General features: G+C 39.1%; 1 protein-coding gene across 1 annotated transcript in view; it reads left to right on the top strand.

Moving 5' to 3' along the window:
• Window positions 1-13710, top strand: part of agpat5 (1-acylglycerol-3-phosphate O-acyltransferase 5 (lysophosphatidic acid acyltransferase, epsilon)) — a 103151-nt gene extending 89441 nt beyond the window's left edge. The window contains exons 7-8 of the mRNA XM_067984010.1: window positions 7925-8048; window positions 11633-13710. Of these exons, the coding sequence (XP_067840111.1) occupies window positions 7925-8048; window positions 11633-11858 (350 nt within the window). The 3' untranslated portion in view covers window positions 11859-13710. The remainder of the gene's footprint in view (window positions 1-7924; window positions 8049-11632) is intronic.
• The last annotated feature ends 9300 nt before the right edge of the window (window positions 13711-23010 follow it).

Consider the following 23010-nt stretch of genomic DNA (forward strand, 5'->3'; position numbering starts at 1 on the left):
AAAATATATACAAGTTAGGACAGCATACACAACTTTAAAGTGCCCAGGTCCAAATTTTACACGGAACTAACCTCACTCCACCTGAATGTGACAGTTGGTTTTGACTCCCTGTATTCAATGCCACAGGAGGTTGACTGGTTGTAATTTGAATTCAAACTTTTTATTAAACCGTATTGTGCAAGAAGTTGTTGCGCAAATAATCATCAATGTCCTGAATAGTAAACAAATAACCAAAGAAAGTTTGACACTTGCATCAAGATTATTCACTTAAATGTTATGGCTGAAATTATTTGTAATGGTTAAGCTCTGTTGGAATTCTAAGAATTGGACCTTGTGACTACTTTAATGAAAGGTAATGGAATACTGAATCTCCTTCCTTCTGACTTTGTCTCTTCTTTTCTCTCCCCGCCACCCCCCCCCCCCCCCCCAACCAACCAAAAGAAATCTTGTCCTACCATAAGATCTGTCTGTTTCACAGAAGTGGATATAGCCTACTTTTGAAATTATGGCCTCTATATAATATTTGTCATGGAAAGCCAGCTTTGCTTGTAGCTCTGGCTGTAGCTGGAAGAGTAGGTGCATTCCAGGCCTCAGTCAACCAGATCACCATCTCACCTGATATGAGGGTAGGAATGTGGCAGATTTCTGCCCATATCTCAAATTCTTATCTAAACTGTTAACCTGTCTCATTATCCAAGAGGATGTACATTTTTTTTAAATAGCATAAGGTTCTTCAAATATTTATCAATGGGGATTTTTTTCTTATAAACTGTACATAACATAACTATTTACAGAAAGCAAGAAAGCACGCTGTCAAATTAACTATGGTATTGGGAAACTGATGAAACAAATCCAGAGACCGAAAAGTATGTAGAGTAATGTATATCCATCATTACACTTCACATACCAATGAAACCTATACTACAATAGTGGTATGAGGTAATAGCAGATAAACAAGGATACCTGTGTCATATTCATGACCTTAGTAACAAGGTCAAAGCAATGCTGTTTTAGGATGTGGATTCTTCTATGTTGTTTTGCAGATGTTTTTCAAGCCTATATGATGAAAGTAATTCAAGGTGGATAAACAAACTTTTTCTCTGAGACCAAAATTTTGATAAGGAATGGGGCAAATGGGATTGTGTTTTGGTTGACTAGGACTCTTTTATTGTATTGTGAAGATAAAAGATAATTATGGTTATGAATTTCATACTGTCTTTTGGAAAGAAGGGAAATTACCACCTCCCCAAAATGTGTTATTCTACCTTTCTCAGTACAAATGGTGACCACGATGATCTAAAGACCATGCCTATTAACTTTAGTTCTAACAATATGTTGATTTTGATTATAACTTTACCTAGACTCAGGGTGTTCTTGGCGTAATGTTTTATCATGTAACTTAGAAAGCTTTTAAGGATGTGAACTTCATTTCTAAAACTTGACCTGTAAAATCATAGAATGTTGCAGTTCAGAAACTGTGCATCAACTCCATCAAGCCTGCACCACTGTTTTTCTCCACATAAACCACCTGGCCTAATCCCACTCTCCTGCTCACTCCTCGTACCCTTTAATATTCGCCTTTCCAAGCAACTGTGTACTTCCCCTATTAAGAGTTTATGGACTCTGCTTCAACAATGATTTGTTGCAGAGAATTTCACGTTCTAATCACTCCCAGTATAATTTTTTTTCTATCTTTCCCTTTTGTTCTTTTTGTAATTATTTTAAATTTGTGCCTCCTTGTTACCACCTCACCAGTGGAAACAATCTATCACTATTTACCTCATCATACCCCTATGTAATCTTGATCAGGTCACCCCTTAACCTCCTTGGTTCCAGTGAAACAAAGCTCTAATTTCTCAATTCTCTTTATAATTGTAATGCCTCACCCCGGTCACATTCTAGCTATGATTGTACCTATAACGTAATCTGATGTTTCACGGCATTTAAAAAAAAAATCCACGCATGTGTGTATGTATGTTTTTTTAATTATCTGTTCAGAGCCGTGTATTAACTTTGGAATTTAAAAGACTAAGAACTATGGTACGGAATTAAAATGCTGAAATGTATCTGCTGGATAACTGCAATCTATCTAAAAGACTGCAGGATTAGCTATATTGCAGCTATGTTGGATTTAGAAAGCCCTTGGGGAAAGTTCAAGTGATGTGAAATGAAAAGTTCTTGGGACTGCCAGTGTTCCCTTGTGATTTCTATGATAAAACCCAGCTGTTTCAACTCATTGACGTATAGTGGAGAAAATTGGCTCCAATCTGTACTATGCCTCAAATGACCATGTTCATTCATGTGCTAATATTGCTTGTTTTTACATTTCAGATTTTACTAGCAATAATATGATTAATCATTAGCATCATTTTTAAAATGATACTGTGGCTTTTACAAAATATCAACTGTAATCACAGTACTATAGATCATAAGCAAAATACTGTGGATTATGGAAATCTGAAATAAAACCAGAAAATGCTGGAGACAAGTGAGGCAGCATCTGTGGGGAAAGAAACAGAGTTAATGCTTCAGTTCTGACTAAAGGTCTTCAACCTGAAACGTTAACTCTGTTTCTTTCTCCACAGATGCTGCCTCACTTGCTGAGCTTCTCCAGCATTTTCTCTTTTTATTACCATAGATCATAAAATGCTTTTTAGAAACCAGCTAAATCACATAAGAAAGGATGCATCAATAAGATGCAGATCTATTACAAGATCAGACTAATGCAGTTCCTTTACAAGACTTGCAATTTTGAGTTACAGCTGTATTGGATTTTTGGTCCACTCACAATTTTGCGAGGAAAAAAAAACAAAGTCTCTATGTTGTAGTGAAGTTTGCTTTTTTTTTTGCTATCCCCTCCCTCCCACCACTCCCTCAGCTCTGCCCTGTTCTTAATCAATCCTTTCTAGTATGTTAGTGGCCTTTTTGCAATCTATAATGGTCTGCATCTCCTGAACAGTGAATATTTCCGCACCATCTGACCATAGACACTATAGCTGAGACCAGAGGTAACCAGTCAGGATTGGAAACTCAGACTAATTATCGTGTTCTCCCCCCCCCCCCCCCCCCCCCCCCCCCGCCACAACTCCAGCTCAAAGACGATGAACAACAACAACTTGCATTTAAATAGCGTCTTTAACATTGTAAAACATCCAAAGGCGCTTCATAGGAGCTTTATCAAACAAAAATTGACACTGACACAATGGCTTCAGTCTTCCAGCATTTAATTGGAGGAAATTTTGGCTCATCCAGGACTGGATGTCGGAAAACAGAGGCAGTGGAAGAGTTGAGAGAGGTGATGGTGAGGTAGTGCTGGGTGTCATCAGTGTACTTGTGGAACATATGTTTTCGGATGATGTCGCTGAGGGGCAGCATGTAGATGAGATATAGGAGGGGGCCAAGGATATATCCTTGGGGAATTCACGAGGTAATGGTGTGGGGGCAGGAAGAGAAACCATTGCAGGAGATTCTTTGGCTACCACTGGATAGATAAGAGTGGAATCAGGCGATGGCAGTCCTACTCAGTTGAACAATGGAGGAGTATGCTATGATCACTCGTGTCGAGGGCTGCAGACAGGTTGAGAAGAATTAGGAGGGATAATGCACCACTGTCACGCAGACATTAACCATATGTGTTTCATGGTCAGACTTCAACTAGGTGGGAAAATGTAGCTGTCCTTCAGCCTGTCCACAGTAAAGATGGTTCAGTCTTTCTTACATAGTCATGTCTCATTTTCTAGCTCCCTTCTGAAATTTATTGTTGCTACTCTATGCTACACTAACCATTTGGTGCTCCAACACCAGCACAATTGTGAAAATAATTTGATGAAAGTCATGCTGTGGAAAAAAAATTGTACTGGGAGATCTAGCCTCTTGCCTAAAAACTCACTGAAAATTACCAACTCCAAAATCTTTAGTTTTAAACAATAAACTTTCTTCCAATGATTGCCTCATGACTTTTTTTTAATCAATGTGAATAGCATGTATAGTTTTAGTGACTGTTTACAACATTAGGAGTGACTTTTCTGGGTTTTGGCAAACAAACAATTCAGCTATGACCCAAAAGAAGATAATCCTGTAACTGATCTGGAAGAACCAAATTCAAAGATGCTACTTCAAAAAAAAATGTTTTTAAATGGCAAGAAGTTGCTTTTTCATTTCGCCTAATCTTATTTCTGGAGTTACATTCAAGACCTAGTTTTACATTCTTTCTATATGTATCGTGAATGCTGTTCTTATGTTGTGTCGCTGATGCTGATGTGGGTCTCTTAGCACTGATGTCCTCACCACCTGATGTTAGTCCTGTTAGCTTCCCAGCTGATTTCAGTCTGCACATCAGAATCTTCACCACCTAGTTCAGCGCAATTACAGAGTAATCATTTATCAAAACACTGCTCTTTACTTTCAGTTGAAGCACTGATGAGGTATGAAGGGACAAAGGTCACTGGTCTGAGTTATTGGAACTATTGTTTAGTTTGAATGCATCCGAATGATGTGTTGTTGAAATGTGATGGAAGGTGTTGATTGGGTAAATTGACAGAAGGTTATCAATTTTATCAACTACTTGTTCAGAACCATGGCTTTTGGAGAGTCTAAAATTTCTAATTTTCAAATAGATCTATTTAATGCTTTAATTGATATAGTAAATTTATAATGAAACTGACCAAATGGTTATATATTGAAAATTAAGTTGGTAGTTGTTTGTTTAGTAATTCCTGTTGCTTTTTGCTTCTCAAAAGGCTTTTGAACTAGTCATCTTTAAGAAGATAAGGCCAAAGCAAAATATTCAGGTGCGTCCTTTGACCTCAAGGATGTGTATTAAATTATCCCATTCAGTCCAGCATTGGCACCCAGAAATTTTGCAAAGTGCACAAGTAGTAGCCTATCTCAGCCTGTGATGTTCACATATCTACACATTTCTAATTGGGTACCAGGGAGATCTTCTGAGGAAGAGGAGAGGTGTGCCAGTCATGCCTCCAGAACTGAGCAACTTTTTTTTTCATCTGCAAACTGAAGTTATCCTTGCAACAAGCCAGCATTCCAACCCGAGTCTGGCAGGCCTTTGTTTTGCACTCTAGTTTCCCAGGATTTTCTTCCAACTCCCAACTTGAACTCTGCCAAAATGGTGTTAGAAAGTCTAGGTTCATTTTCCTTCACTTTGGCCAAAGCTAACAATCTGCAGCATTCTTACAGCCAAGGAGTATGCTCATTTCACTTAAGCTGTCGCAAATCGCTGTTGATATTCCATGTGCTGCTTAGGTGTGTTGCAGTAGAAAAGTTGGACAACTGGAAGAAACTGCATACCTATATAAGGGTGTTGCCCTAACCATTTCTATTGGGTTAAGTTCATTATCCAAAAAGTGCTGCAAATTAATACTGTAGTCAGATGAGCACACAACTCTTGTTAGTTCAAATCACTTTGCAAACCTGCATTCATGAATTCATAAGAACATAAGAAATAGGAGCAGAAGCAGGCCATACAGCCCCTCGAGCCTGCTCCGCCATTCATATATGGATATGCAGTTTCTCCCAGTTGTCCATTCGTGGCTGATCTTCGACCTCAACGACACTTTCCTGCCCAATCCCCATATCCCTTGATTTCCCCTAGATTCCAAAAATCTATCTATCTCAGCCTTGAATGTAGTCAATGACTCAGTATCCACAGCCCCTTGGGTAGAGAATTCCAAAGATTCACAACCCTCTGAGTGACACACAGTTATCTTGTTGGGTTTTTTGCTTCTCCTACTCTTTCCCCTCACTCCATTTCTGACTTCATCACTTGGGTTACATTCTGCAACAGAAATTGCAAGTTGCCATGGTTTTCAATATGTCTTTAACTGCCCATCGAGTCGTAACAGATTAATATATTAAGATAGCGGTTTGTGATAAGTGTGTAGTCGAATGGCACAGGTATTACACGAGAGAGTGACATTTGAGTTCCAGATCATGTGCAAGTATTTTTCTAAAATATCCACCCCCAAACTGTATTCTGTTTATTCCAAGCAAGTTTTGGGGTCTTTTCTTTTTCTCTCAATTATACTACCCATTTGATTGCCACAAGAATGACAATATAAAGGAAGTTATCCATTTTAACTCTACAATATTCGCACTCCACAAGATCCTTTTGAGAAATGCTTTTTTAAAAAAAAACTTTGACAGTAAAATTTATTATTCGGTAGTCGCTTTTTGCATGCTTGTTTGCAGCAGTCTTAAGTGATTATTACAATGCCCTTTCTCGGAGGCAACAAATCTGGCTTGCCTCACTAAACTACAAGAACCAGAACCCAGAAGATTAAGGAATACACATCAAAAGTTATACCCACTGCCATCCAAAGAATACAAATGTATTTACATCAGCTGTGTTGTTTCAGTACAGGTGGTGTTCTATAGAGGTGATTTTTGTCATCCGGCATTTGCAGGGAGTGCATTTCGGGAAATAGCAGGCACGTAGCCTGTGATTTTTTTCATCCATTCATTTCAATGGATGGAAAACCATGGGCTACATGCCTGCCATTTCCGTGGACATGCTGTATGTGTACGCTGCTACCCAATGGGAGTGCCGCATTGCAGTGTCTCCACTTACATACCACTAAGTTTTTTTTTGTATACCATCAGTGATACAAACCCTTAATAAGCAGGCTTAATGGTATAAAGAAATTTCCATAAGTGCCTTTCTGGGCTGTTAGCACAGCTTAATTGAACTCACCATAAAAATACATTTCGTGAAGATCTATAGATTGTTTGAGTCATACATGAGATGTAATGGTAAAATGGTAGTACTTCATCGATTCAGAAATGGAATGAACCTATGAAAAGGAATGGGAAATAAATTGAGGTGATGTGAAACGGTTTCATTTTTGTTGCGATTGTTTTTATGGCCATGGTATGTAAATTCATCCTAATGAGTGGAGTTTCTGAATAGGCAATTTGTACGTTGGACATGATAGTTTTCAGATCATGAAGACTTGCTTTATATCTGGGATAGTCAGAGGATTCTAGGAGAGAAGTCAGTAGCAGAGATCTCAGGAACTGTTATTGCAGTTCTACTCAGTGGCACACTGAACTGGTGATTTGTGTTGAATTGTAAATATTTTAAAATCTTGGGAGCCATGAGCAAAGCTACTGGAGATCCAAGAGTAAGCCCCAATATTCCCTTGGGCATCCCCGATAACTCAGTTAGGCAGCATTCAGCTGAATTTTACAGATTAGAATGTCCTGGGTTCTTTGCTGAGTTACCTGGCGTCAGCTAAGGCATCAGTCAGAGTGCTATAACCAGCCACATTGCATCTGGGCTGGAGAGGGGAGAAAATGAGCTCAAGTTCCTGCTCCTGATTGCTTTTCAGGGATTCCTGTTAGAAGGTACACAAGTGGATATCAGGTAAGCACAGGGTCAGGCTTGGTAGGGATATCTCTCATGGTGAATAGTATACTTAGTAGATAGTAGTCTTATCTATGCTCACACTCAATGGATCACATGTCAAGTTAAATAATATAGCTGATCTTTTCCATGTACATTTTTTTTCTTCTATTTGTTTCAGTATGTTTGGATTTTAAGAGTGTTAAAATCCCCAGGACATGAAGCTGGAATGTTTTTGTTCTGCCTATCATTTACAATAAGTGTGCAAACTGATCAGATGAAGGTAGTGAACATGTGTTTTACACTCAATTGCCTTTTGCTTTGTTTGTGCATATTGGAACATCTATGAAGAATCAACTCCAAAAATCTATAAAATCTGTAAAACATCTATAAAATACTGAGTTAGAAATTGACACAAACATTCCTTTTACAGTTCTTCTGAACCACCTGCACCTTTAGGGCAGTTATTTTGAAAAATTGTATTTTCACAACACTGGCACAATTAGCAGCTATATTAATGCCTTTCCTTGTCTTACATCTACAGTTAATTGTTTATTTGGTTCACAGAATTCTTGTGCAGGGAGTGTCCAAGGATACACATTTTCTTTGAGCGTGTAGATGTGAACGAAGTTCCAGAGGAAGCTCTCTTCCTGAAGAGGTGGTTACACGAACGCTTCGAAATAAAAGACAAGTTAGTAAAAGGACCTTTCAGTCATAGTAGTCATTTCATAGTTACTTAACAAGTGCACAGGTGCTTTAGTGCTCCACTGAAATTATTTTGACTTTAACCTATCATTTTATGAAATTCCAAAGTCCTTTGACAGCATGTAATCTAATAGATTGATTGATAAAGAGCTGAGATTAAAATAAATGTGAATAGTATATATTTCAGTGGTTTTGCATTAAATGAGCTTTGCACTGTATTAACAAGCACTTTCCACTGCTTAAAAATATTGTATTAAGAAACCATACAGTCCTATGCATTAAACCCCTACACAGTATGAACCATTGCAAGATAACTACAAATGTAATACTCCTATCTCTCTGTCTGTCTCTCTCTCTCTCTCTCACTCTTGCTTCTCTCTTACTGTCGTGCTTCTCTCTCTGTTTCTCTCTCTTTCTCTTTGCCCCTCTCTCTTTCCCTTCACATTCCAGCTTTGTCATTTGGAGAAAATTTTAATGAAGCCCTTTTCACTAGCAACATTTTTGGTGAGTGCCTTATCCTAAATACTGGGGAATTTATTGTCTTTTGGTGCACTGGTGTGTGTGTTAAGTGAGAGTTAATTGTTCAGTCAACTTTTTTTTAGTCTACTAGCAGACTCAAGGAACATTACTCGATGCACTTGTTGTGCCTTGGATGCTTTACAATTGAGGAACCAGTAGTAAAGCTGCTGAGCCAGTTGTTAATACTATTTACCATGCAATTAGTGAGCTCAAACCTGCAATAGTTGGTTCATTCTCCCATGTAGTGCACATACCTCTAGTGCTTTGTTATGATTGACTCAGGTAAAAGTGTCAAAAACCTGATGTACCTCAGGGCATTAGCTTATGTCCATAATGGGAATAATTTTGCCAATGGAGAGGTCTCTACACAGAGACCTCTCCATTGGAGATCTGGGGTGGAGACTGTTACATGGAGCAGCCCAAACCAATAGGTTTTTAACTCACTTCACAGACATGACTTTTGTGACCTAGATGACTCCATGTTTCATATTTACAAGGCATATGAGAGTTTGCAGCCCTTCTTCCACTATTTAAAGGGACTGCTCCTCAACTTCTGGCTGCACTTCAGTCCCAAGCTCCTGATCTTTGGCCACCCGGTGCGGAGGGGGGTGGGCAAGTTGGAGGACCTCCTCATGGGTCTGCTCCTGGGCTGCCAGAGTGGCCATTCACAGGTCCAGATTGGACGCGGCCCGTGGGGGCGGTCGCTCTAGTTGCCTGCCTCTCTTCCGCAGCTTTATCCGCGCCCGGATATCCCTGGAGAAGGAGCATGCAGTGTCCGCCGGTACACTTGAGGGCTTCAGCGACTAGTGGGCACCGCAGGGACTGGAGCGTATGGTGGATAAGGACAATAACATTATTATTTAGTTCGATAAGTTTCCTTTCTGTTTTGTATGGTTTGGGTCTTTGTTGTTTATGCCACTTTAAAAAAGGGGACACTTGTGCTAGTTTTCTTTAATTTGGATTGATGACACTGGGGCAACTCAGTGTCTCCTTACAAAAAAAAAAGCAGCTTGTGTTGAAATAACTATTTACACGAGTACCCCTTGCTTTTATATTAACAGCTTGAAAAATACATACATAGTAAACCATAGAACAGATCAATTATATTTTGAAACTGGGGATACAGTCATAAAACATGCCTCAACAGGAAATGCATTGGTGCAAAAAATTAGCTTGTTACTCATAACAAATGCAACAAAATGTTGGAAAGAAAAAAACTGCAAATGATAGAAATCTGAAATAAAAGCAGAGAATGCTAGACGTACAGCGTCAGAAAAAGAAAAAGTATGGTAACCTTTTGAGTTCCGACAAATTTTTTTTGTATTTTTGATACAATATGTAAGAGGAACTGAAAGATGGTGAACCTTACCTGGGCAGGGTGAAGTTGAAGGGAACACTGGTGGGTTTCTATAGCAGTCCTGACATGTTAATTGGTCATCCGATCTGAATATAGGGGCAAAAAACTAATCAAGCCAAGTTTCCTGCAAAAATTATATCCGGATACCAACTGCAAATCTACACACAGTTTTATCTAGCAAAGTGAATGATCGGTGGTGGTGTGGCCAAAACAATCATAACCTAGTCTCAAATTTTAATAGTTACATAATCTTCACAGTGAAAAGTACAAGTTTCAACAGAATTCTGTGCTACTATTTTCAGCTCTGCCTTAAGTGCAGATGGACTGTAACCCAGTTCAACATAACTAGATGCCCTTGGTACCCAAATGGGGTACTTGTTTCTCTTCAGGACAGCTTGGGGATTTCTCTTTGGCGTTCTATGCATTTGTCAGCTTCCACATTGTCCTACATGCTGTTTTTTTTAAATTTCAGGTCATTTTATGCACCATCCTACTCCTTCTGCTGTAATGAAAACTCTGAATAGGTATCAGTAATAAAAGTCAACTCCCAGGAACTTAGGGGGAAACCTTCCACTTGCTTCTTCATGAATAAAAATACAGCTGATGTAGGGTCACTATATTACCATGCATTATAATTATTTATTTCCAAGAGCAATTTTAGGAGGAAGGGCAAAAGTAGTGCCTAATCCATCAATACTACCACACACAGTTACTCACTTTAATGCACACTTAGTGCATGTGTCACGTCTAATACGAGAACAAATTATTCCCCCTAGGGAACTTAAAATGATAGGAATGAGGAAAGATCATTCAGTCAATCTTATGCACCTGCAATGCTCCTGGTCATTTTGCATAACCCGCTGATCCATAAGCACTTGTTCTATTTATACTTCAATTGAAATGTAGTGTTTTTGCCATGCACCATGTCTGTATGTAATTGCTTAAGAAAAACCTTTAAACAGTGTAACAACACACCAGTTTTTAACCCATCCTTACCTGTTGCCTGTTTACAGGACCCACTCAAACTTTTTCATCTCATTCCTGGCCCCTGAAAGGAGAATTACACATTTCTCTCACTGTTGGTGCATTGAACAGCAGGCAGAATCTTCTCCAGTGCACTGAAATGTGGAAGTCCTCCTTATAATAGTAGATCAGGCTTGCAATATATTATATAACTTTGCAGAATTTGTGAAGTTGAAGGTTGAGCAACGTTGTGGTACAGTTACACCAATCAAAGTAGATGGAAAGCCAATATATTTTCAATTTTGTTATCCGTTCCTTTTACTTTTTGCAAAAGTAAAGTTTTGCTATCCAGAAAAATCAAGAAAATCTACAACTGAACACTAACCTAGTTTCTAACTCTGTGATAGATGCATTTTGCTTGCAGGACTAATCTAGGTTAGGTCCCAGGGCAATTGTTTATCCATTCCAAAAACGAGGAATTTACAATGCTAATTGAGTATAATTGCTACCATGTGGCATTTTCTGAGCATATTTTGCTAGTAATGCATTTTAACTCTTTCACGAGAGCTATCTCTGAATTCTAACTTCTAACTTTTAGCTGGAAGTTTGAACTTAAGAAACGTGAAGTAAGCAAGCTGTTCGACTTTTCAAGCTTGTTTCTAATCACTTTGATTTTTATATGACTGGAAGCTTCCATTGTTGTGTTGTTTTTCTCCCCTCTTTGCTAACAGGTTGCTAACAGAATTTTATGAGGCAGAAGATGAACAGAAACGATACAAATTTCCTGGAGAAGGCCACAAATCACAGTTGAGCCTAATGAGGACTCTACCATCCCTGCTCTTCCTTAGTGGTCTAACAGTTCCCATGCTCCTGACAGAATCTGGAAGGAAGATTTATATGAAGACATGGATTTATGGAACTTTAGTGGGCTGGTTATGGGTTAACATTAGACCCTAAAACTCCGTCCTTTGATGCAAGTTCTAATTATTTAGAATAGTCCTAATGTAATTGCTTGTATAGCATTTTTTTGAAAGTTACCTGTAAAATGGGATTTCAAAATTGCTGTTGAAGAAATTTTATATTCAAATGAAAAACATTTGCCTTAATGACTGAAATGAACATATTCCAGTAATGTATCTGTTTAATATGGCTGTAATGTAGTGGTAATAGTTTACCTGCTCAATGTAGTTTTAGAGCCCTGATGTATTTCTGTGCAGTTTGAAGAACAAATTATTGTATGCTGTTTAAAGAATTCATATGGTGTGGGATTGAATCTTTTGGGAACTGGTAAAGCGCTTGATTTGACATTACAAGTAGCTACAGGCTGTACTGTTTCGAGGGGCAAAAACTGGCGAATTACAGTACTTGTTTACATTGAGTCTGCTACTTTATACTGTACATTACATGAAAAGACTTCTTAATTGTTTATTTTCAGAATGCATCATTGCATTTTGTTCTGAATTAAGGATGTTTTTAGAACCAGCTTATAATGTTGGTGCTCTGAATGGTGAAAAAGGTAAATCAGTGGTCCTTTGTACTGCTCTGGTTAAGTGTACTATCTTTAAAATTGCGCTTTCAATAACATTTCCAGTAAGGTGAAATTGCTTTGAAGCATGGTTTACCTGCGGAAGAAAGCAACGCAATTATATGTGTGGCTGTGAAAGATGGGTAAAATGCTTAATTTTAGTTGCTGACTGCTTAGTTTTGTAAACTAATGGCGATTTTTTAAATATAATTACAGTGGCATTTCAGATGATATGTGTATGTACTAAATGTACATAATGGTCATGTTGTTGGACTGAAACCAATTGTTATCAGTTGTATTCATACATCACCTTGAATAACATCATCTGACACACAATACAATGAAGATGAAGCACTGGGAAATCAAGTGGGTTATAGTACATATTGACCTTCGTGTGGATAAATGATTAAGAATCTACTGCTTGTCTGTTTAGTCATTGAGTTGCTTGGTGATTGTGAACTGTTCTCTTAACTGTGTGATGCCTTGATGTGCCATTTACTGTATTTACAGAAAGCATGTGCCTTTTGCCTGTTACTGACTGGTTCATTCTCAACACTGGTACTGATGACAGTCTTAATACAGGCATATTAGAAATGCATCACAATTATAACTTCCAACTGGATTTGCTTGTGGAAAAGCCAATACTCCCTCTAGTGGGTGAAGAAAGCTAGACTGCATCTTTCCTCGTGGTTTCTCAAACTGACTTTTGTTTTTCTACATGCAGGATGTACAGTAAAGCCCACTCTATCCAAATGTACAAATCAAAAGTTTTTAATCTTGCTCAAAGTTTATAATTCCTAAGTGTACTATTTGAATGCACCTGCTGTCAGAATAGTGCTTATGAATTCTGAATAAATAGACCCGCTCTTAATTTTACTTACCTCAAAAACAATTCAAGCAAAGTAAATATTTATAATAATTTTCTAGGTGTTATCACTGGCATGATTACATATCCTGAATTTCTTTCCCCAAGAGCACAACAGTGGGCTAATGGAAAGTGTTATCAATGTTTTTACATATTTTCAGGATAATTCAAATGGTGCAATGCTAATGTGATTAATCATAGTTTCTTATCAGTAATAAAATAGAAATCACCTTTAATGCAGGTCGGTTTATTCTGATATTCAATTTTTAAAAGCACATTTGTTTTAATAGACAGTATGTTTACAACATTTATCACAGTACCATAGACTTGCATGCATATTTTCTTTTACAGCTTTTTTTAAGCATTATAATTTGTGTAACACATGTTGCATAAATAAATTCTAAATGATTAAAGTATAATATCGCCGTATCTGTTTTTGTTCTTCATCTTTGCTATATCCAGAATGCACAAGTATTAAAACATGCTCTGCCTACTTGTATTTGAAAATATTTGAAATGATAGCAATTGAAAGTCATAGGAATGTTCTCAAACTCCTATTGTAAATTAGTTAAAATCTGGAATCCCTAAAAGATCAAAATTTGCTTCATTACTGAAACAATATTATTTGATTATAGATGGTCTTTAAATATGCAGTCAGGCAGTATATTTTAAAATCCCTGAATGTAATCTGCATTTTCTTTTAAATAATTGGGAAATGTTGCCATCTAGCTGCCGAATAGGAAAAATATGTTTTCTTTCATTATCACCCAAATTGCGTATGTTAGGCAACCAAAGAGAAGTGTGTAGGGATGTCTCTTCCTGTGAGATTATGGTCATGCAACACTATCTTTAAAAAAAAGATAACTCCCTTCCCTATGTGATCTGGTTCCAACTCATTTTAGTTCAGTCTTGGAGTATTTTTTAATTCTGGCTTCAGCAACCAGATAAATCAGCAAGATCTTTCCGGAAACAAGTTATAACTGGTGCATTCTCATGGATTTTATATTCACATTGGAAATTCTGCCAAAAATTCTAAGTGAAGCCTGAGAAGAAGCTCCTGTGGTTTGAAGAACTCATAAAATGATGACTGGTCAGGCTACAAATCTTCCTGTTCCCACTCAAGAGGGAGAATTGGCAAAGGCACATCAGGAAGGAATCAGAAGAACCTAGGTTATTAGTGCTACTCAATCTCTTTTTGAATCAAAAATAGTTTCAGATGGGCATTTGGATGTGGAATGGATCCGTTCTTTGTATTGGTTGAGATCCTCTCAATGGTCACGCGGCCTTTAATCTTACTCTTGTCTTTGAAACCATGACCAGAACAGTTACAAATGTTGAGTTCCATGAACATACTTCATGGATAATTTAATGATCTGTTGTCAAATTAGGCATTTCCAATCAAGTAGGGAAAAAAAACACACTACTGCTGGGACTGAAGCAGCATTGGAAAGTATTATCATGTCCTCAAAATATTCTGTACCTGTTCGACTTTGCAGTTGCTACAAGGGTTCGGTGATGTTGTGTAATGCAGAGTAGATTACATGGTTCCTTGCATTATGGCAGCAGTGTCAGTTGACACTTGCAGGTGACGGGTAAGATTGTCTGGACTCTCAGTCCCCAACAAGTTCTTTATTTGTATCATCAAGTGTATCAGAATCTGGTGACTAGGTCCAGGGAAATGGCTTGATGAAACCCATACCAGGTTTGTAAAGAAAGGGAAGAATTTGAGCAGGCTGTTTGTCAGCCCCCAGTATGAACAGATCTCATTTGATGAGTTAATGGAGCGATCTTCCAAACTGGGTTCACTGTCATTGCATCTCCTGTGGGACAACGTGTAACAAAATCTAATTTATTACGGTCAGCAGCTATACTGTGTTGACCTGTATTAAACAGATTAAAGTAAAACTGCAGTGCTACATTCTCTTAATTTTAGAACTGATTAATATAAATATCTTGGGGCACTGAATATTAGTGGAAAATAATTACACTGGCAGCAGTATACTGTTAACCAGGGATCACAGATTAAGGTGGAAAGAAATTTGACGCAATCTTAGCTCATCTATCCGGTTTCCCCCATCGTGCCGTCCAGCTGCTTCATAAATGACTGCAGGGTTTTCACCTCCCTACCAGGGTAGCTGATAACCATTTTTATTGGTTTGAACCTGTGTCCCCTCGCCCTACTGTCATAGTTTATTTTGAAGTATCGTTCCTGATTCATCTACAGTGTACAGTTTGCAATCTTGTAACAAGTCACTTCCTTTCAAAGCTGAAAAGCCCAAGCTTCTTAAATCTTTCCTCATAACTCAAACCTCTGATGCTATGGATCATTTCTGTGTCTCAGTAATCAAAACTTGAGACGTGTGGTCTGATCAAAGCACTCTGCAGTTTGAACGGCATTTCCGACTGCACTCACAGTTCAGCATTCTGTTTGCTTCGTTGATTGTTGTTCTGCAGTGACGAGACATGTTGAGCATTCAATCTGTTAAAGCCACTGAAATCTTTCAACTCCCACTGCAGGGGTTGTCCTGATGGTCTGGCAGAAATTTCAAAAGCTTGAACAGTAGCCTTTCGTGAAGAATTATCAATTGCTTTTGGATGTCAAAGTACACCATGTCATTGGGTTTCCACAGTCCATTTAAAATGATGCTTCCATATTTTAAAAAAAGTCAAGGAGGTTAGTCAGATATGATCTGCTGAATCCATATTGATTAATATCCAGGTAATCAAATTTACTCCTCATTGATTCTATTATTTTACACAGTATTGATGTTAGACAAATGAATTTATAATTGTGTAGGTCTAATTTGGTTACCCCTTTTGAAATGGGCGACACATTAACCTGTTTCCCATCTCCTCGGACCTCCCCATTGTCCATTTGCCTCCCTTTTCATAACATGCAAAGCCGTCCAAATCTCACCCAACAGGAATTAATTGACTAACCAGCTGCATGTCAATAATGCTGTCCTCTGAACAAGAAAAAATATCTACCACACTATAGTTCAGGTAAAAACGTACCTAATACCTCATGTTTATTGGCTTGTTATGCCATTAATTAGTCGTTCATTGCATTTAAAAACTACTATATATTCATTTTAATTTAAAAATAATAATTTTTGTAACGTTAGAAATGCAGTGCATTTAAATTTGTCATTCTTAATTACTACTTTCCAGTGAGAGAGCACCATACCTGAAGGTGAAAAGCCTTGGGAAAGTAACAGAATAAGCAAAACAGAGACATACTTTTGGTGAAACCAAATTAACTTCTCTTCACTCGCATCTAAAAGACTGGTTTCCCACAGAGCTTTCCACTACACACCCTGGAAAGAAACAACAACCACGTGCATTTATATAATACCTTTTAATGTAGTAATCAGACAAACGTTGACACCAAGCCGAAGAAGGAGACATTAGGACAGGTGACCAAAAGCTTGTTCAAAGAGGTAGGTTTTAAGCAGTCTTAAAGAGGAGAGAGTTAGAGTTAGAGATACAGAAGCGGAGGTTTTGGGAGGGAATTCCAGAGCTCCGGGCCTAAGACACTTGAAGGCATAGCTGCCAATGGTGGGGTAAAGGAAGTGGGGGATGCACAAGAGGTCAGAGTTGGAGGGACATGGAGCTTTTGGAGGGTTGTAGGGCTGGAGGAGGTTACAGAAATAGAGTGGGACGAGGCCGTGGAGGGATTTGAACACGAGGATCAGAATTTTAAAATCGAAGCATTGGTGGACCGGGAGCAAATGTAGGTCAGTGAATCAACTCAAGTTACTGAAATTGGTTCATCTGCATTTGTTCCTCTCAAATAAGAGAAATCTTCATTAACCCCACTGTCTTCTGAGCATGATACTCTTTATTTTTTAAAAAGACAATGCCCCAGGTTGCACTGGAAAATTAATTATGGTCTTTTTGTTGAGAAAATTTGGGAAAGTTTATTACTGGCAGAGAATCTATGTCAAGATCAATTAGTATAAGAAACAGATAATAGTGTCATGGCCCTAAGAAATACTATGGCTTGATTGCTCTCCCTGCATTTTATTTTAGAGCAGATTGTTGATTGTTCTGAGACATTGATTATAAGTAAGACAGTAAATAGGGTGTAGACGAGTCTTGTATGAATGCAAAACTGACAATGCCCTGTGCTTTTGGTACATTTGTTGAATCTTGCAGAGAACCAAGAACTTTGTTTCACAACAAATGTTTTCAACAGTTCAGATTTGACGTGAGTTTCCAATCAGCGTTTCAGAGTCATACATCCTTTGAAAGTAACTGTCATAAAACCACAGCTTGCCCAATTTTAACGTAGCAAAATATCCCAAAGTGCTTCATGAAAAAAGAGGGAGGACTAAATAGACATGAAGCGGAAGACAGAACCAAAGACCAAGAGACAGGTTTTAAGGCTTTTGAAGGTGGGAAAAGATGTCGTAAGATGGAGAGGTTCATGAATGCAGGGTCATGATGGCTTCAGGTGGAATGGAGAGAGGAAAGGGGACACACAATAGGCCAGAGTCCAGGAGAGAGAACAAGGAGCTGAGATGTACGGCTGGAGAAGTAGGTGGGGGGAGGGGGAAGACCATGGAGGAATTTATACATGATTTTTAAATCAATGCTTTAGAGGTGATAAAGGTGTAGGGTGAGACAGGCATTGTTAACCAAGCTGAAGATAGAATGTCTTGGTGATAGATAGGATATAGGGTTTGAATCTTAACTCGGGATCAAACAAGACACAAATGTTGTACATCATCAAGTTCATAAAATATTGGCCAGCAACAGGAGAGGGATGGAACTGGGTCTTGGGTGTGGAGTTTCTGAAGGGAACTGAACAAAATTGCTTTGGTCTTTTAGAGCTGTGAGAAGGTGGTGTGCTGGAGAGGGATGAAGCCACAGAGAAGTTGAAGAGCACAAGGACAGTTAATTTGCTGCAGATGCAGTCACAAAGGACTTCATTGGTGACTCTGGCCAGGGGGGTGATTGTGCTGTTAGCAGGAAGGAAACCCGACAGAAAAAGTGAGCACTGAGCCGAGTGATATTTACGCATTCTAGGATATTAGAGACAAATGAGTTGGAGATGGGGCAGAGAGGTAGGGGGATGCAAAGGAGACCAAAGTTGGAAGAGCAGATGGTGTGTGCTGACACGTAGGACTGTGGGAGATTGTAAAGGCAGAGAGGATCAAGGTCACAAAGGGACTTGTAGATGAGGTGTTGCAATGTGAAGGGTGGAATCAGGAGGCTGATTAAGAGAGCGTTGCAGTAATCAAACTCGAAGGTGAAGAAGAAACAATGGCAACGAGATCAAGGTAAGGGTGGAGACGAGCGATATTGTGAACTTGGAATTCGTCAGTCTTGATGGCTGGGGTGGAGAGTTTGAAGCTCAGACTCAAACACAACATTGAAGTTGCACACCATCAGGTTCAGCCTGAGCAAGCAGCAAAAGAAAGGTTGGGCTGTGGAGCTTTTAGTAGGAATTAGACAGGATTGTTTCAGTTTAGTGATATTTTGTTGATTATTCCTCAGCCTTTAGCAGTGGCAGAGGCAGAGAAGTAGAGCTGGCTGTCGGCATACATCTGAGTACAGTCCATGCTTACAAATGGTATTACCGAGGGTCAGAAAGTAGATAAGAACAAGTAAGGGGCCAAGGTTGGAACCCTTAGACATGTCCGAGGGATGAAGATGTGCTGGCTGCATTGGAACAGGTAGGAATGAAACCAAGCAAGTGACACGGAGAAAGAGCACAGAGGAGAGGCTACGGAGGACAATGGAGTGGTCAACTATGTTGAACGTTGCAGAGGTCAAAGAGAACAAATAGGGATAGCACTGCATGACTGTAGTCATAAGGGATAATATTGGTGTCTGTGGACAGGGTGCAAACTGACAGTAGAAATGTGAATGAGGACTGGTAAGAGTGGTGGGCAAGAAGCTGAGTGGCAATGGCACGTTTGAGCACCTTAGGAAGGAAAGGGAAGTCGGAGGTGGGTCAGCAGGTAGAGAGGACAGAGGGATTAAGGGTGTCTTGTTTGAGGAAGGAGTGCATTTCCTGCATTACCACACCTTTCAACTAGATCAATAATATTACAGGCTGGATTTTCCACCTCTTCATGCCAATTTTTCATCAGAGCTTAGGTAGACTGAGAAACTTTCTGCCTCCGAGACATATTCCACTGTGTCACCCCTCTTCGCCCCCACCCCCCCATTTCCCGGTGGCTGGACTTGGCAACCTAAAATATGCCAGTATGTATGTGGGTTTCCCCCCAATTGAACGTTGGATACTTGGGTCATCTGTTAGGATCCAGCATTCAACAGACGGTGGAGGAAGCCTAGGAGGAGTGATGATCAAGGGTCCCATGATAGTGCTCTGAGAATGTGGCTGTGCACAGGTTCCAGGAGCTTCAGGCATCTGGGCAGCTACCTTCTTCTTTTGGCTGTGATGGCCCCCCAAATCTCCACCCTCAGTTTGGCACAACTCCCTGGTAGAAGTCGGGGAGCCCACTTCCTGCGTCCACATTACCTCAAGGATGGAAAATCATCTGAAATCAGAGGGGGCATCTCTGGGGTGGGTGCAAGACCCGCCCTGCCGGAGATACACCTCCATCTGAAAGTCCAGGCCTATATTATTTCAAACAGAATCTTGCTTGCATTGAACTGAGTACCAATGTTAAATAAATGTTGACTGCGTTAACGTTGAAACAAATGACACTAATATTGAAGTTGTTCTACCCTTATCATGTCGGCTTTACAGAATAGAAGCTGCTTTTTTTAAAAAACCAATTGGAAAAAAAAAAGTGGGTGAATGTCAGAATTGTTGCTGTGTAATTCATAGCACCAATGGATGGGTTTGTAAGATCAGTACTGGAGGGGATTATCCTTGGTTACTTAAGTACAGTATCTGTTAATTCAATATAGTGGCTGAAGTATTGGCTGTGGGTAAATGAGCATCCTGTTGTGACCTGCATTTACTATTTTCACACAAGAAACAGACTACAATTTATCCAAAAATAGGTTTAGAATATTAAGGTTAAAATCTAACGGGAAAAGTTGTGTTATAAATAAGATTATCTGGGTCACTCTAAATCCATTATTGGTTACAAGAGTTCTAAAGTGGGGGAGAAAGCCATTTATAAGCAACAGCTGCAGAACCTCTGGACACTGATTCTACCCATTGTGGCAAAACAAATCTTCAGTGTCGCTCTTTTGTAATTCGGACTATTCATTATACTAGCTGTGTAGTATTAGATACTGGATGGTAGGAACATTCATGATGTGCACTTCCTAATTCTAATGTGTACTAATGGTACAATTTAAACAGCTCATAACTTTCAGGGATGGAATTGCAGAAAGCTGATAGCTTGTCTAAGTTCGCAGATGGTATCAAGTTATCGAAACTACAGAACAGAAGCAGGCCTTTCGGCCCAACTAGTCTATGCCAGCATTTATGCTCCACACGAGCCTCCTCCCTCCCTACTTCATCTAATCCTATCAGCATACCCTTCTATTCCTTTCTCCCTCATGTACTTATCGAGCTTCCCCTTAAATGCATCTATACTATTCACCTCAACTGCTCCTTGTGGTAGTGCGTTCCACATTCTTACCACCCTTTGGGTAAAGAAGTTTCTCCTGAATTCCCTATTGGATTTATTAGTGACTATTTTATATTAATGACCTGTGGTTTTGGACTCCCCCAGAGGTGGAAACACTTTCTCTATGTCTACCCTATCAAGCCCTGTCATTATCTTAAAGACCTCTATCAGGTCATCCCTCAGCCTTCTCTTTTCTAGAGAAAAGAGCCCCAGCCTGTTCCACTTTCCTGATAAGTTTAACCTCTCAGTTCTGGTACCATCCTTGTGAATCTTATTTGCACCCTCTCCAATGGCTCTATATCCTTTCTATCATAAGGAGATCAGAACTGTTCACAGTACTCCAAGTGTGGTCTAACCAAGGTTCTATGCAAGTTTAATATAACTTTTTTGCTTTTCAATTCTATCCCTCTAGAAATGAACCAGTGCTTGGTTTGCCTTTTTTACGGCCTTATTAACCTGCGTCGCTACTTTTAGTGATTTGTGCATCTGTACCCAATGATCCCTTTGCTCATCTATCCCATTTAGACTTATTATCCAAGCAGTATGTGGCCTCCTTATTCTTCCTACCAAAATGCACCACCTCACACTTATCGATATTGAAATTAATTTGCCAATTACACGCCCATTCTGCAAGTTTATTAATGTTATCTTGCATTTTGAAACATTCTTCCTTTGTATTAACTAAACCCCCAATTTGGTGTCCACAAGTTTGGAAATTGTACTTCTGATTCCCGAATCCAAATCGTTAATGTAAATTGTGAACAACAGTGGTCCCAACACCGATCTCTGTGGAACACCACCTCCCACCTTTTGCCAGTCTGAGTAGCCACCTTTAACCCCTACTCTCTGTTTTCTGTTTAAGATATTAAAACATTTAAAGGCAGTCAGGGCCTCAGTTTAACATCTCATCTGAAAGACGACGTCTCCGACAGTGCAGCACTCCCTCAATTGTGCGCTGAGATTATGTGCTCAAATTTCTGGAGCAGGAATACATCGGAAATACATCAGGCTGGAACCCATAATGTTCTGACTCAGGGCTGGAGTGCTACCACCTGAGCCAAGTTCTGAGATTTGGAATGGGGAAAAGTCCAAAAATCATCAAATCCTTTCCTGAATCAGCACCTTGATGATTGAGTGAGCTCGATCAGTACATGTCACTAAGGTCCGTTTTTTTTAAGTTGCCAATTTAAAAACCAGGCTTTATTTTTGCATATTCTCAGATTTTATTTTTATTGTTAAAAGAAAAGGGGAAGAATCGGACTCCAAAAAGCACAGGTAAATTAAGATAAAAATCAGGTTTTATTTTGAACATCGTTAAAACTCAAGAAATCAAGCAAGGGTACAGTGCTGTCCTCACTTCATACCTAATTAGGAATGAAAGACTGACCTTTGCCACAGTATAAAGACAATTGTCCTCACAACGAGACCCAAAGACGATCCAGATACCCTTAAAAAGAAAATCCAAATTCTGCAGCCTTCATTTCTTATCCTGCCAGAAGTCGGGCCGAGCGATGTCATCTCGGCATGTACAGCGCACGACGTGTGCCCATCTCCAGACCTGATGGCTTGTTCTGAAAACAATGTGTCATTTTCTTTATTTTTCCTAAAATTCAGGATGAAATCATTTTTATGCCGATTCACCATCTCAATAATGCAGTGAATTTAATGGTGAAAACCTGATTTTAATGATGCCTGCAGATATACTTATGCTATTCAATTCTGCATTAAACATTCATATTTACACTTAAGGGATGCCTGAATGCCAGGGATTTGTTAAATGTGATCGTTCTGTGAATCTGCACTGACAAGCATGTCAATGTACAATTTCTGAAGCAGGCTTTGTGGATTCAAAGTAAACAAACCATGTTAGCTGCCTTTAATCCATCCCTTACTATGACAAACTGGCTATTAATGAAACATTGTGTGAACACAATGTCCCCTGAATAACTCTTAAAAAGCTTTTAAAGTAACTTATCTTTGTTGAAAGTAGTTTTTTTTCCCCATAAAATGGGTTTATTGGCAACTGTCCAATTGTCCATTTCCATTTGCAAACATTCATTTCTCTTACTCAAATATGTATCACAACATTTGCAAAACATTACGGGGTAAATTTTAACCCCCAAGGACGGGTGGGTTGGGGGAGGGTGCGGAGTGAAA

Source organism: Heptranchias perlo, chromosome 5 (assembly GCF_035084215.1).
Source record: "Heptranchias perlo isolate sHepPer1 chromosome 5, sHepPer1.hap1, whole genome shotgun sequence".
Taxonomy (NCBI): domain Eukaryota; kingdom Metazoa; phylum Chordata; class Chondrichthyes; order Hexanchiformes; family Hexanchidae; genus Heptranchias; species Heptranchias perlo.